Source organism: Natator depressus, chromosome 9 (genome assembly GCF_965152275.1).
Source record: "Natator depressus isolate rNatDep1 chromosome 9, rNatDep2.hap1, whole genome shotgun sequence".
Taxonomy (NCBI): Eukaryota; Metazoa; Chordata; order Testudines; family Cheloniidae; genus Natator; species Natator depressus.
In genome coordinates, this window is record NC_134242.1 from 9,443,711 (window position 1) to 9,457,155 (window position 13,445).

A 13,445-nucleotide genomic window follows, 5' to 3' on the forward strand; every position below is an offset into this window, starting at 1 on the left:
ATGTTAAAATAAAGTCCCTATGGCTGAGGGCGTTGAGTCTCAGGATCTGATGGGAGGATTTTTTTGATATGTTCCCATCTTGAATAATTGTGTGATCTCGTCATTGCTACCTTAGCCCATTTTTCCTCGTTCACCCTCGGTTTATTTTTAATGACCTTCAATGGGTTGTGTCAAATTTGAATCTAAACTCTTCAGGGCCGGGACTGTTAGCCAGACTCTCAATCACTATAAATCAGCACAGCTCCATTGAAATCAATAGAATTGAAATTACACCAGATGATAACCTGGCCCTGTGACTTTTTGCTTTTGTAAAGCATCTGGAAAATTAATAATAATCTCGAAGCACCACAGGGCAATGGAATTTAAGTTTCTTCCACAAAACACCTGCTTTGTTTAGCAAGACAATAACTATTTCTTCTCATATCCTCCGTGAGTCCATTTTGCTGGGTTTGTCTTCCCTGTTCTGCAGTATACAGTGTATTATATTTCACAAACATTAAGGCGCAATGGCAGCTAACGATATTCATTTGTTATTTTGCAGAAAGATAGAGTCTATTACATCAGTACAGTTGAGGCCAGCTTAAAGATACCCTCCGTGGGTAAGTGTTTGTGTATTTTATATTCGCAGTGTTAATTTCATTTCCAAACCATTCTTGATTTAATTTTGTTGTGATTTTTTTCTTATCAGTTATTTTCAGTTTTCTACATATCTGGGGTCTACATATCTGAGGGTGGATTTAGGCTGCCTTAGCTTAAGAGCCATGATTTTGCTGATAGGTGACTGTATTTTAGTCACTCTTTCAAATTAGCCTCTACCTAAACTTTTATGGTTTAAAAATCAAAAAGATGTGAGTAAGTTGCAGTTAACTCATCACAATTATTTTTTCCTACTTGTGTCTCCAACTCATTCATATACCTCTCAACTGTCCTTGATATAGACTGGAGAAGGGTCCAAACCCAAATACTACTCAGCTTTGGGAAAGTTTTGTATCTGCACCCAGAGAGAAACTTTGTCACTTGTAAACCAGAAATGTTGTGACTTATAAACCAAAAACAAGCACACACACCACAGAAATTCAGATCTGGATACAGCTTCCAAACACCCCAAAGTGTAGGAGTGGTCATGTCAGGCATGTTGGTTTGGCCCAGTATAAATATAAGAACCAATTGTAAAATTTGGATCCTAACCCAGTCTCTTTTTTAATAACTCTTGGTGTCAAGATCTGTAATTTTGTCTCTGACCCATCTTCACAACAGACCCAAGTTTTTCTCTTTCTCACACAGGCCTGGTGCTGACAGCTTTACCATAAATGAGTGACATCTGAAGTGCTAACTCATGGAAAACAATTCTAGAGAGAATGCTATTTAGTCAAAGTGATGAATCCTGCACCATCATTATATATTTTCCTTATTATTAATTTTACATATGTTTTGACCCACATGTTATTCATTAGTCTTGTGATTCATGCTTGTTATTCTCTGGCCAACAGAAAAAGAATGAAACTAAAGTAATCACTCAAGCAGGGGTGTCCTGATAGCGCTGGAGACTATGGCCCAGATCCTCAAAGGTATTTATTTAAATGGGAGTTAGGTGCCAACATGCCTTTCAGGATCTGAGCTTATGTGCTCGATTCTCTTCTCACGTATGAGAATTCCATTGACTTTAATGGAGCTACTTCTGATTAATAACACCAAAAGGGAAAGAAGGAGCAGGCCCAAAGGACATGCCTATCTAGGGCTACCCTCAGTGCCAATTTTCACAGAGAATTTCAGGTAAGGTTTGAAGAAGCATGTGAATTGTTGTGTGCTTTTCCAAACCCATCCCAAACTCTCATCTTCCCAAGGTCTGCTCATTAAAGCAGCCATTAAAAAACATCTTTGGGCCTGATAAACATTGTGACACAAAGACTGTTCCAATATGCACCCATAGAAGTGGCTACTGCCCTCCCAAAGCATTGTGGAACAAAGGCTCTTCAGAATCAGCCACCACTCAACCTCAGAAATGTTTCCATAGACTTATTGTCTCTTCCAATTTGTCTCTCTCTCTCTTTGTGGCCTCCAGGTTCATGGCATAATGTTACAAGCAAGCAGCTGTTTACAGCTACGGTGGGGAATTCATTTAAGTGTCTCAGCAAACAGATGGTGAACCTGGCAGACAACTTCCAGCTGCTCACTGTTAACACCCAACTCCAAGCCTTTGCCATTGTTGGTAACCAGTTTGGGAAAGGTATGTTAGAGAGTTAGCTCATTCAGGCTTATTTTGTGGCTCCAGGAGCTAAAGATTTGCAACTGGATAGCATTTCAATGTTATTAATGTAGCCAGGAGGCTTTTCTTACTGTCGGCTGGCAGACTGGAGATATGGTGGCTCTGTTAAATATGTGGAAAATCAATGTAAAGTAATGGCTCTCTAAGGCAAACTGCTTCCCCAGTGCTTCCACCTGCCAGCTGTTGGTATCATCAGTCTCTCCCACTCATACTTCAGGCCAGGGCATGAAGCAGAAAGCCTCTCTTTGACTTTTGGCTCCTTTCCCTCTGCCTATAAACATGCTCTATTTCCCTTCATCCTTAAAAATTCACCATCCTTGACCCTACCTGTCTCTCAGAGACTGTTCTATACCCCACCTCCTCTTGCTTTCCCAATGCTACTAGAAATGTATTTACAACCATTGCATTGGCTTCCTGTCCTCCTACCCATTGTATACAGAGTCCATTTCAAGGTCTCTGTTGTCAAAGCTGTCTCTGGGACTAGCTACCTCGGAGAACATCTATCCCTTTAGAACCACGATTTCCCACAACAGCTCCACTTCACTGGAATGATGAAACTGCCATCCAGTAGGGAACACCTGTGGCATGCAGGAGATGGAACTTTTAGTAGGTCTTGACCTAGAGACTATAGAACTCACTATCAGAAAAGGTCCAGCAAGAATGACCACCAGCCTGCCTATATTCAGCACTAAATGCAAAGCTCATCTCTTCAAGTTGGCTTTCCTTGAACAAGCTCCTCTTGTATACAGACATGCAAACACAAACCAGTCGAGTAGCTTAGTGCTACCCACTCAGAAGAAAGAGAAAGGATGATCACTATTGTCTTTTGCTTTTAATTTGTATAAGGTGCTAATATTCTATGATAATGGCACCATACCCAAACCTAAGCAGTCAAGCAGATTTCTCATTTCTCCTGCCATTTACACACATTAAAAGAAAAGGCGCATAGCTCTTCCTTTACCCTCTGATGTTCTACTTGCTTTCAAAAGATCATTTCCTTGATTCCCCTTCCCTGTCTAATTTTCTCTTTTGACTCTGTTAAAACTAAATTGTTGTTCTTCCTTTGTTAGTTCAGCATTTCAGCTCCTCCTCTTCCTCCTCCAGGCAGGCTAGTACTTCTCATTATGCATAGAAGGTAATACAGTGGGAAACTGTGTGTTTTTCTCTACTACTGCTTCCTGGCTCTGTAGACTATGGAGGACCTTGGCCACTCTCAAAATTTGTCCCTATCCCTTTCTGTCAAGGGCATATTTTTCCAGTTGAGGGTAATTCACATTAAAAGCTCTTAGACTTTGCTCACTGTTATCCCTCCATCTTCTCCTTATTAGCCATGAGGTTGGACACCACAAGGATGTCCTTCCAAGAAATGCCTTGTTTGGTTGTGTCTTCCATCATCCTAACAACATGCCCGGTCCAATGAAGTGATTGGGACTTCACTACATTTACTATACTGGGTTCTCCATAGACCTCCTGCAGTTCCCTGAGACATAATCTTCTTCACGTTTCCCCTCCCCCCCAAAAAACGTATTTTTAAAAGTTCTTAAAATTAAAGCTGAATTTGCAAGATTTAGTTGGCATTTGTTTTAATGTAAACACATTCTGACAAAGGTTTTTTCCATACAACAAAACTGAGCTGATGTGGATCATAGTTGGTCTCCAAATTCAGATCTGAACTTCCCAAAAGAATAAAGAGGTTTATTCAGACCTGGGATTTTGGTATGGCCCCATTTCCAGTGGTAACACATGGAAAAGGCCCATTAGATCACATAGTCTGTCTCCCTATAACAGGAGATAGCCTGCTAATCAAGGACATCTCCAAAATGATGTTATATTGGATCTTAGCCAAAAGGCCAGAAGGCAGGTAGCTTCGGTTAAAAGAATTCCCCCAATGGCTAAGAAACAGTTATGAGAAAGTTACATACTGTTCTATATGCAGATGATGCATGAAAAATCCCCAGTGAAAGCTGGCTCTATAAAGCAGCCACACAAATTGCCTTCTTACGTTCCGTCTCTGAGACAGTGCAGTTTCACTTCCATTGCATCAGATTTGCTTATCTTTAAAAAAAAAAAGGAAGAAAGAAAACACCAGCAGCAGTGACAGTGGGTTTCAAGATACTTATGATTTTGTATAAGCCACAATGGAGTTACATTAGGGAGGAGTTTGGCCTGTTCTGGTTTGTTTGGAAACCCCTAAAAGTTACTTTTGAATCACACTTCCATATACTGGAAATAGTTCTCAGTGCTCACAACCCAGAGTTGCCCCCAAACCAACATCCCTGATCCAGACATCCGCAGACTTGTGGAGAGTTTGAATGTAGATTACAGCAGCTGCGTAGCTTTAATACAGTCCTGAATTCACCAAAGGCTTACTTTTAAAAAAAGTGGCACCCAGCACCAGATGAAACCACCGAGCTAGTCCACCAACAGGATCAGGTAAGAACTGGATCAGGAGTGGGATAAGCAGTGTGGTAGTTCTGGAATTATAGATGACATTTTATACTCCAGAATATGCTCCAGATTAGTTATACGTTGCTGGTGTAAAGATTCCCCTCTGCTGAGAAGATTAAACCAAGCCACAGCTCACCAAAGCCTGTAGCAATGCAGACACTATTACCAGGAGGTTAAAAAGAATTGAAGATAAGATTAACAGCAGGAAAAAGAATCATACAGTTTTACTAACACTCTGTGATTTAGTATTGTATGTCATAGACATGGAGAGACTTTTATCTTTCTTGGAGGACAGTCAACATCTTTCCTTCCTGCTGTGCCCAAGGTACTAGGCATAATTCACAGTGGAAGAAAGTTACTTGGACACTAGCATATTTTGGGTGTAAACTGGATTGGCTGCTGAGCTGTGATGATTCGTGATCATATGTAAAGGATTTAATTGATCAGAGGAAACTACTGTACTCAAAGCATCACATAAGAGGCCTTCTGACAGTGGCCAATTGCCGGATGACCCAGAGGGAATGAACAGAACAGGTAATCATCAACTGATCCATTCCCTGTTGCTCATTCCCAGCTTCTGGCAAACAGAGACTAGGGATACCATCCCGTCCATCCTGGCTAATAGCCATTGATGAACCTATCCTCCATGAATTTATCTAGTTCTTTTTTGAACCCTGTTACAGTCTTGGCCTTCACAACATCTTCTGGCAAAGAGTTCCATAGGTTGACTGTGCATTGTGGGAAGAAATACTTCCTTTTGTTTGTTTTAAACCTGCTGCCTATTAACTTCATTTGGTGACTCCTAATTCTTGTGTTATGAGAAGGAGTAAATAACACTTCCTTATTTGTTTTCTCCACACCAGTCATAATTTTATAGACCACTATCATATACCGCCTTAGTTGTCTCTTTTCCAAGCTGAAAAATCCCAGTCTTATTGATCTCTCCTCACATGGAAGCCGTTCCATACCCTTAATCATTTTTGTTGCCCTTTTCTGAACCTTTTCCAATTCCAATATATCTTTTTTGAGAGGGGGGCGACCTCATCTGCACGCAGTATTCAAGATGTGGGTGTACTATGAATTTATATAGAGGCAATATGATATTTCTGTCTTATTATCTATGCCTTTCTTAATGATGCCCAACATTCTGCTCACTTTTTTGACTGCTGCTGCACATTGAACAGATGTTTTCAGAGAACTATCCACAATGACTCCAAGATCTCTTTCTTGAGTGGTAACAGCTAATTTAGACCCCATTAGTTTATATGTATAGTTGACATTATGTTTTCCAATGTGCATTACTTTGCATTTATCAACATTGAATTTCATCTGCCATTTTGTTGCCCAGTCACCCAGTTTTGAGAGATCCTTCTGTAGCTTTTCGCAATCTGCCTGGGACTAAATTATATTGAGTAGTTTTGTATCATTTGCGCATTTTGCCACCTCGCTGTTTATCCCTTTTCCCAGATCATTTAGGAATATGTTGAATAGGACTGGTCCCAGTACAGATCCCTGGTGGACACCACTATTTACCTCTCTCCATTCTGAAAACTGACCATTTATTCCTCCCCTTTGTTTCCTATCTTTTAACCAGTTACCAATCCATGACAGGACCTTCCCTCTTATACCATGACAGCTTACTTTGCTTAAGAGCCCCTGGTGAGGGACCTTCTCAAAGGCTTTCTGAAAATTTAAATACATTATATCCACTGGATCCCCCTTGTCCACATGCTTGTTGACCCGCTCAGAGAATTCTCGTAGATTGCTGAGGTATGCTTTCCCTTTACAAAAAACATGTTGACTCTTCCCCAACAAATTATGTACATCCATGTGTCAGACAATTTTGTTTACTATAGTTTCAACAAGTTTGCCTGGTATGAAGTCAAGTTTACCACCCTGTAATTGCCGGGATCACCTCTGGGGCCCATTTTAAAAATTGGCGTCACATTAGCTATCCTCCACTCATTTGGTCCAGAAGCTGATTTAAATGATAGCTTACAGAGTAAAGTTAGTAGTTCCGCAGTTTCACTTTTCAGTTCCTTCAGAACTAGTGGGTGAATACCATCTGGTCCTGGTGACTTATTACTGTTTAGTTTATCAATTTGTTCCAAAACCTCCTCTAATGACACCTCAATCTGGGACAGTTCCTCAGATTTGTCACCTAAAATGAATGGCTCAGGTTTGGGAATCTCCCTCATATACTCAGCTGTGAAGACCGATGTAAAGAATTAATTGAGTTTCTCCGCAATGGCCTTACCGTCCTTGAGTGCTCCTTTAGCATCTCGATCGTCCAGTGGCCCCACTGGTTGTTTAGCAGGCTTCCTGCTTCTGATGTACTAAAAAAAATTTTGCTATTATTTTTTGAGTCTTTGGCTAGTTGTTCTTCAAATTCTTTTTTGGTCTTCCTAATTATATTTTTTACACTTCATTTGCCAAAGTTTATGCTCCTTTCTATTTTCCTCACTAGGATTTAACTTGCCTTTTTGCCACTCACTGCTTCTTTTACTTTGTTGTTTAGCCACGGTGGCACTTTTTTTGGTTCTCTTACTATGTTTTTTAATTTGGGGTATACATTTAAGTTGACCCTCTATGGTGAGTTAAGTTATATACTTAACTCTATTAAGTTGACCCTCTATTAAAAAGCTTCCATGCAGCTTGCAGGGATTTCACCTTTGGCGCTGTACCTTTTAATTTCTGTTTAACTAACCTCCTCATCTTTGTGTAGTTCCCCTTTCTGAAATTAAATGCTACAGTGTTGGACTGCTGTGGTGTTTTCCCCGCCACAGGGATGTTAAAGTTAATTATATTATGGTCACTATTACCAAGTGGTCCAGCTATACTCACCTCTTGGACCAGATCCTGTGCTCCACTTAGGACTAAATCAAGAATTGTCTCTCCTCTTGTGGGTTCCATGACTAGCTGTTCCAATAAGCAGCCATTTGAGGTGTCGAGAAACTGTATCTCTGCATCCCGTCCTGAGGTGACATGTACCCAGTCAATATGGGGATAGTTGAAATCCCCCATTATTACTGAGTTTTTTATTTTAATAGCTTCTCTAATCTCCCAGAGCACTTCAGTTCCTATTACTATCCTGGTCAGGTGGTCTGTATGTATTCCTACTGCTATATTCTTATGATTAGACCATGGAATTACTATCCATAGAGATTCTATGGTACAGTTTGGTTCATTTAAGATTTTTACTTCATTTGATTCTATGCTTTCTTTCACATATAGTGCCACTCCCCCACCAGCACGACCTGTTCTGACCTTCCAATATATTTTGTACCCTGGTATTACTGTGTCCCATTGATTATCCTCATTCTACCAAGTTTCTGTGATGCCTATTATATCAATATCCTAATTTAATATGAGGCACTCTAGTTCATTCATCTTATTATTTAGACTTCTAGCATTGCTATATAAGCACTTTTAAAACTTGCTACTTTTTAGCTGTCTGCCATTACATGATGTAATTGAATGGGACTTTTTTTCATTTGACTGTTTCTCAACAGATCCTACCTGTATTTTATCATCTTCCATCCTCTCCTCCTTCTAGGACATAGAGAATCTCCATTAATAGATCCTCCCTAAGGGATGTCTCTGTCCAAACCCTGTGCTCCTCCACACCTGTCGGCTTTCCCCCAGCCCTTAGTTTAAAAACTGCTCTAGGACCTTTTTAATGTTAAGCGCCCGCAATCTGGTTCCATTTTGCTTTAGGTGGAGCCCATCCTTCCTGTATAGGCTCCCCCTTTCCCCAAAGTTTCCCCAGTTCCTAATGAATCTAGGAGACCCTGCAGTTCTGCCTGTCTAACTGGCCATGCACGTGGAACGGGAAGCATTTCAGAGATTACTACCATGGAGGTCCTGGACTTCAATCTCTTACCTAGCAGCCTAAATTAGGCCTCCAGGACCTCTCTCCTATCCCTCCCTGTGTCATTGGTACCTACATGTACCATGACCACCAGCTCCTCCCTAGCACTACGTAAGTCTATCTAGATGTCTCGAGAGATCCGCAACCTTTGCACCAGGCAGACTATTAGGCAGGAGTAACCGAAAGCTGCACAGCAGAGGTTCTCCTTCATGTCAGATACCAGTCTTGCTCATTATTTTTAATCTGGCACTGTATGCATGGAGTACTCCAAAGGTTCAAGCCCTAAATGTATATCAACAGATTTTTTTTGCGTGTGTGTATGTGATAAAGCAGAAGTTGTTGGAGTGTGTTGTTTTGATCTAATGCATACTCTATATTCTAACTTTGATTGCAGAGGAAGAATGCTCTCTTGACAGAAACAGGAGAACAATCCCTATTGCATTGGGCCTGAGCATCCTGGGATTGTTTTTCATTGTACTTGCCTTCGGGCTAATTTCCAGAAGAAAGCCAAATAGAGGATATGAACGCATCTGAATTGCCCACACACTTCAAAATGTGCGTAGCAAGTATAGAGGCCTTGGGAATCTTGGCTTCCAGTTGTCAAATCTATAGTCAAAGAGCTATATTTTTAAATGGGATGAGGCCATGTGTTTAAAGCTAGAATGCAATATGTTCAAGAGGTAACACTTAAGATCTATTGTGTTCCTGAAAAAGAGCCAACAAAATTATGGATGCTTAGAAGACAGAACAAATGATAAATGGATGAGTTTAGGGATATGCTGTTAGGGTCTAAGGAGATGGTCAACTATTGGGCATGTAAGACACTCTCTCTCACAGGACTAAGTCTGTATTCACAGGAGATTCTGTAGAACCAGTGCTTGGTGATGCTCTTATGGGAAGCCACATGTGCAGAAGGGGGATTGGTCCTGCTTTGAGCAGGGGCTTGGACTAGATGCACTCCTGAGGACCCCTTCCAACCCTGATATTCAATGATTCTATGACAAGAATCATCATGGTTGGACAGGTTGCCTCTGCTCCCCTCTACAAAAATGTGCACACTCACCCTATGAGCATTAGGGCTAGTATTATATTAGTCTCTGCTCTTTCCTACTAATTCCATTGGCTAAACAGAGTGACAGGTCCTGCTGTGGCAATGTGATATACATATTAGTGCTGTAGCACTTTCACAGACAGATCAGACTGCTTTGATGCCCACTCCAGAGGCACATTTTAAATGCTGGATAATTTTCTATTTTCTTGGGAGCTTTATTTCCATTTTTTAAAAAAACATAAAAAGGAAAAAGAAATATATCTAAGACAGTGGATTTCTTTTAAAATGTCAGCTCCAGGGGGATAGAATGAGCCATCTGTGGCTATAAAAAGCATGTCAGTATTAACCCCATGTCACAATACAGCATAGAGAGATCTAATACAGAAGGGCAGAAAACATGGGGTAGTGTCATGAGACTCTACTGTGTATGTGTAGGTTAAGGCAGGGGTGAGTTCAGGTGGGCTCGGGGATCCAATGAGACCAATATTTAAGACGTTTTCTCTTGGGAGCTCCTGAATAAAATCACTTCCTATTCAGAATAGTTACAGTGATTGCCACAAAACTCAACAATTGCCATGCTGAGGTAATGATGATACTGTGCTTTCTCCTATTCTAAGTATAGGAAGACACTAGGGTTATTAAAAACACACCATTGGTGAATATTTAATATTAAATGGTGTCAACTGCAGAAGGCCCACAAAGGTCTATGAACAAATGAAGACACACTTAAGCTACATTTTGAAGGTTCTTGTGGGACTTAAATGGTGTGTAGGCCCTCTGCACAAGGATGAATCTCATGCTTGTAAACTGAGGTGCTGGATCTGCACATGGAAATAATTTGGCTTAATTTTAAAGCATGCTGTATGGAATGCTTTGGTCTCTGTTTCCTACTAATCATGTGATTGAGAGATATATACAGTAATTGATTTTGAGATGATTTTAAAGTGAGGGTTTTTGGTTGATTTAAATCTTCATCTTACAAAAGATTTACAAAGTTAAAAAGACAAACATACAAAAACCAAAAAACCTAACCCACTGTGACAAAATACATCAAAGTGAGGAGAAATTAAATATGAAAATATTTTAAAATGAGAGAGCAGTATAAAATAAGAGAACAGTGAAAACCCTCCCTATTAATAACGGTAATGAGCTACGTTCTGCTGTGAGTGGGAGTTTTGCCTGGATAAGGACTGCAGGATGGGAGTCTAGAACAACGTGCTGTATAAGGAATTCCTGATCACTTAGTTTAGTTTGAAAAAAATGCAATAATAAATAGATAACATTGGGCCAAAATTTTATATCAGTTAAGTAATAGCACAAATCTGGAGTAACTTCATTTACTGCAGTGGACTCACTCTGGATTTGCACCAGGGTAATTCAAATCACTATCTGGCCCATTTTGTTTAAAGTTTAAAAGTTGTTTTGATATTTTACTACTGCTTAGTTAAACCATTAATTGCTTACTCACTTACACATTAAGGGAGAAAAATTCCCTCCACATGGATGCTGTGATGTGGGGCTGGCCTGTGTTACGCAGGAGGTCAGACTAGACGATCATCATGATTCATTCTGACCTTAAAATCTGACTATGAAAGTAACTGTTCATTACCAAAAATGTTCTCTTGGTTTGCCTGTAAAAATGAAAGACCATTTCGCAGCACCCTTAAGTCCACAAAAGCATCAAACTAAATTTAAAACCAGTCAGCAAAAGGAGAGGTACTTGGATATCATTGTAAAGTAGCGTAATAAGCAGAAGAGATATGGTCCTTTCAAACGACTACAACTGATCAAATGATTCTAATGTTCCACTATTCAAAGATCACTTCATGAAGGGCTGACAGATTCAGTCAGTGTCAGCATCACTAAATTTTACCTAACATATTTTTTCCCCTTCTAGTGGAGGAGTGTGCAGCTGACTTCAACATCATTTTTCCTGCGATTGGCTTCTTCGTGATCTTTATCGCCGGCATCCTGGCACTCATCCTCTATATGGTCTGCCTTAAGCGTAAATCGTCTGCGTACCAGAGAATCTAGTGGATCAAAATAACTTCATATAAATAATGAGAATCATTTCATGAAAAGATTTTAGAATTTCAAGTCTGCCATAATTTTCCTTCTAATAACACTGTTAGAACAATGTAAAATGCCAGAGTATGTGTATCTAGTTATGAAATCAAGTACCTGGTCAGTTTATTGAGCTACCTGCAACTGAGAAGAAGGGGAACAGGTTTAATACAGGTTTCAGAGTTCACTTGTGTTCAGAAAGAGGATTTTCAGTGGCCTATTTAAATTCAACTGTTGTTTTTACAACACAGTTTATGAAGCATACGTAGGAAATGGGTTACTATACGGAAGAGCATAAATTTGAAAACTGAATTTACAAAGAACATGCAATGTAACCATTACTCTCCCAGCATGTTACTGGCATTTTAAGGGCATAATCCTGACGGCTGCTGACGGAGCACAGCAGCTCACAGGATCAGGCTGTAAACCTTTCTGACTGGGTCCTTGTAAAGTTATGCATGTATAAAATGTGTTTGTTTTATTCACAGTTAAAGCCATGAATAGCTGCAGCCCAGTATACTTAACTGATCTCCTTTCTTGTATGTTCCTAGCCATTTGTTAGAATCTCAAATGTTGGGTTTCCTCGTCTGTCCTGTTTTTAATCTTGTATCAATAGGAACCAGAGCATTTTCTTGTTATGCTCCTTGCCTGGGAAACTCTGTTACTATTCAGTCTTTTAACATTTGATACCCAGTTGAAGAGAGACCTATTTACTCTTGCTTTAACTAGTCTTGATTACTGATCATTTAACTGTGTTTCATTGTGCAGTGCCCTGTGCCATTTTTATGGATGATGCAAAATAAATACATTCTATTGCATACTTTGGACTAGAGTTATAAATCAAACTGTTAGTGGTGAATAATGTTTGAATTTATGTTTATCTTAGTTTTTTTCCGTGTTGGGGGGGGGAAGGGTCTTTTTTATTTAAAAAAAAAAGTTAAATGCAATCCTTTTCCTTGCAATGAGTAAAATGATAGATTTGTACCAACTGGCACTGATGAAGTGTACAATGCAAATGCAGCCACAGGGCCAGATCCATAGCTGGTGTAAATCAGCAAAGCGTCATTGAAGCCATTGACACTATGGCCATTTATACAAACTAAAAAGCCAGTGCAGATACAGTGATTTTTACACCAGCTGAGGAGTCAATGGACCTTCACTGCTTTACAGTTGCTGAGGATCTGGCCCTCAATGTGAACCCATTCTCTGACAAGCAGTAACACCCAATCTACCCAATCCCAGGAACAGATGTTTTCAAGAAGCACGAACAAATGGCAGTAGAGATGTAGGTAGGGGCAACTGCTTGGTCAGGAAGTGTTGCCTTGAGTGTTATGGGGAGTAAGAGTAGGCAGCAAACTTGCTGCTTGAGTTGCTGCATGCAATTTTTTGGCAGGCACTTATGCTCATTTCCTGCCAGAATTTAGCTTAATATTTGGTGCGTGGCTTATCTTCTGAGAAATTGTTCATATGCTGTTCTTAGGAGCTTCCAGCTTCAGGGGGGGGAAATCTACAGATTTAGTGGCTCTTGGTTGCAGGGTTTTGTTGCTAAATGTTCTGTTTGAGGAAACATTCCATACAAAGTAGGATTGCACAGGAGTAACATGCAGTGAGATTTTTAAGAATTGACCATATAATATTCTGTATATTGGACATGCAGTGACACTAATACCACTCTTAACCCCATCCGTTTCTTCTACTATTTGCTTTTTCTCATCTGAACGGATCATCAGTGCTGACAATGCTCC

At 40.0% G+C, this 13,445-nt stretch overlaps 1 protein-coding gene across 1 annotated transcript in view; it reads left to right on the top strand.

Annotated features, from left to right (window-relative positions):
* The window catches only part of LAMP3 (lysosomal associated membrane protein 3), a 31,603-nt gene extending 19,628 nt beyond the window's left edge, over positions 1-11,975 (top strand). The window contains exons 4-6 of the mRNA XM_074963506.1: positions 542-599; positions 2,063-2,227; positions 11,534-11,975. Coding sequence (XP_074819607.1) covers positions 542-599; positions 2,063-2,227; positions 11,534-11,670 — 360 coding nt within the window. The 3' untranslated portion in view covers positions 11,671-11,975. The remainder of the gene's footprint in view (positions 1-541; positions 600-2,062; positions 2,228-11,533) is intronic.
* Positions 11,976-13,445: the final 1,470 nt, after the last annotated feature.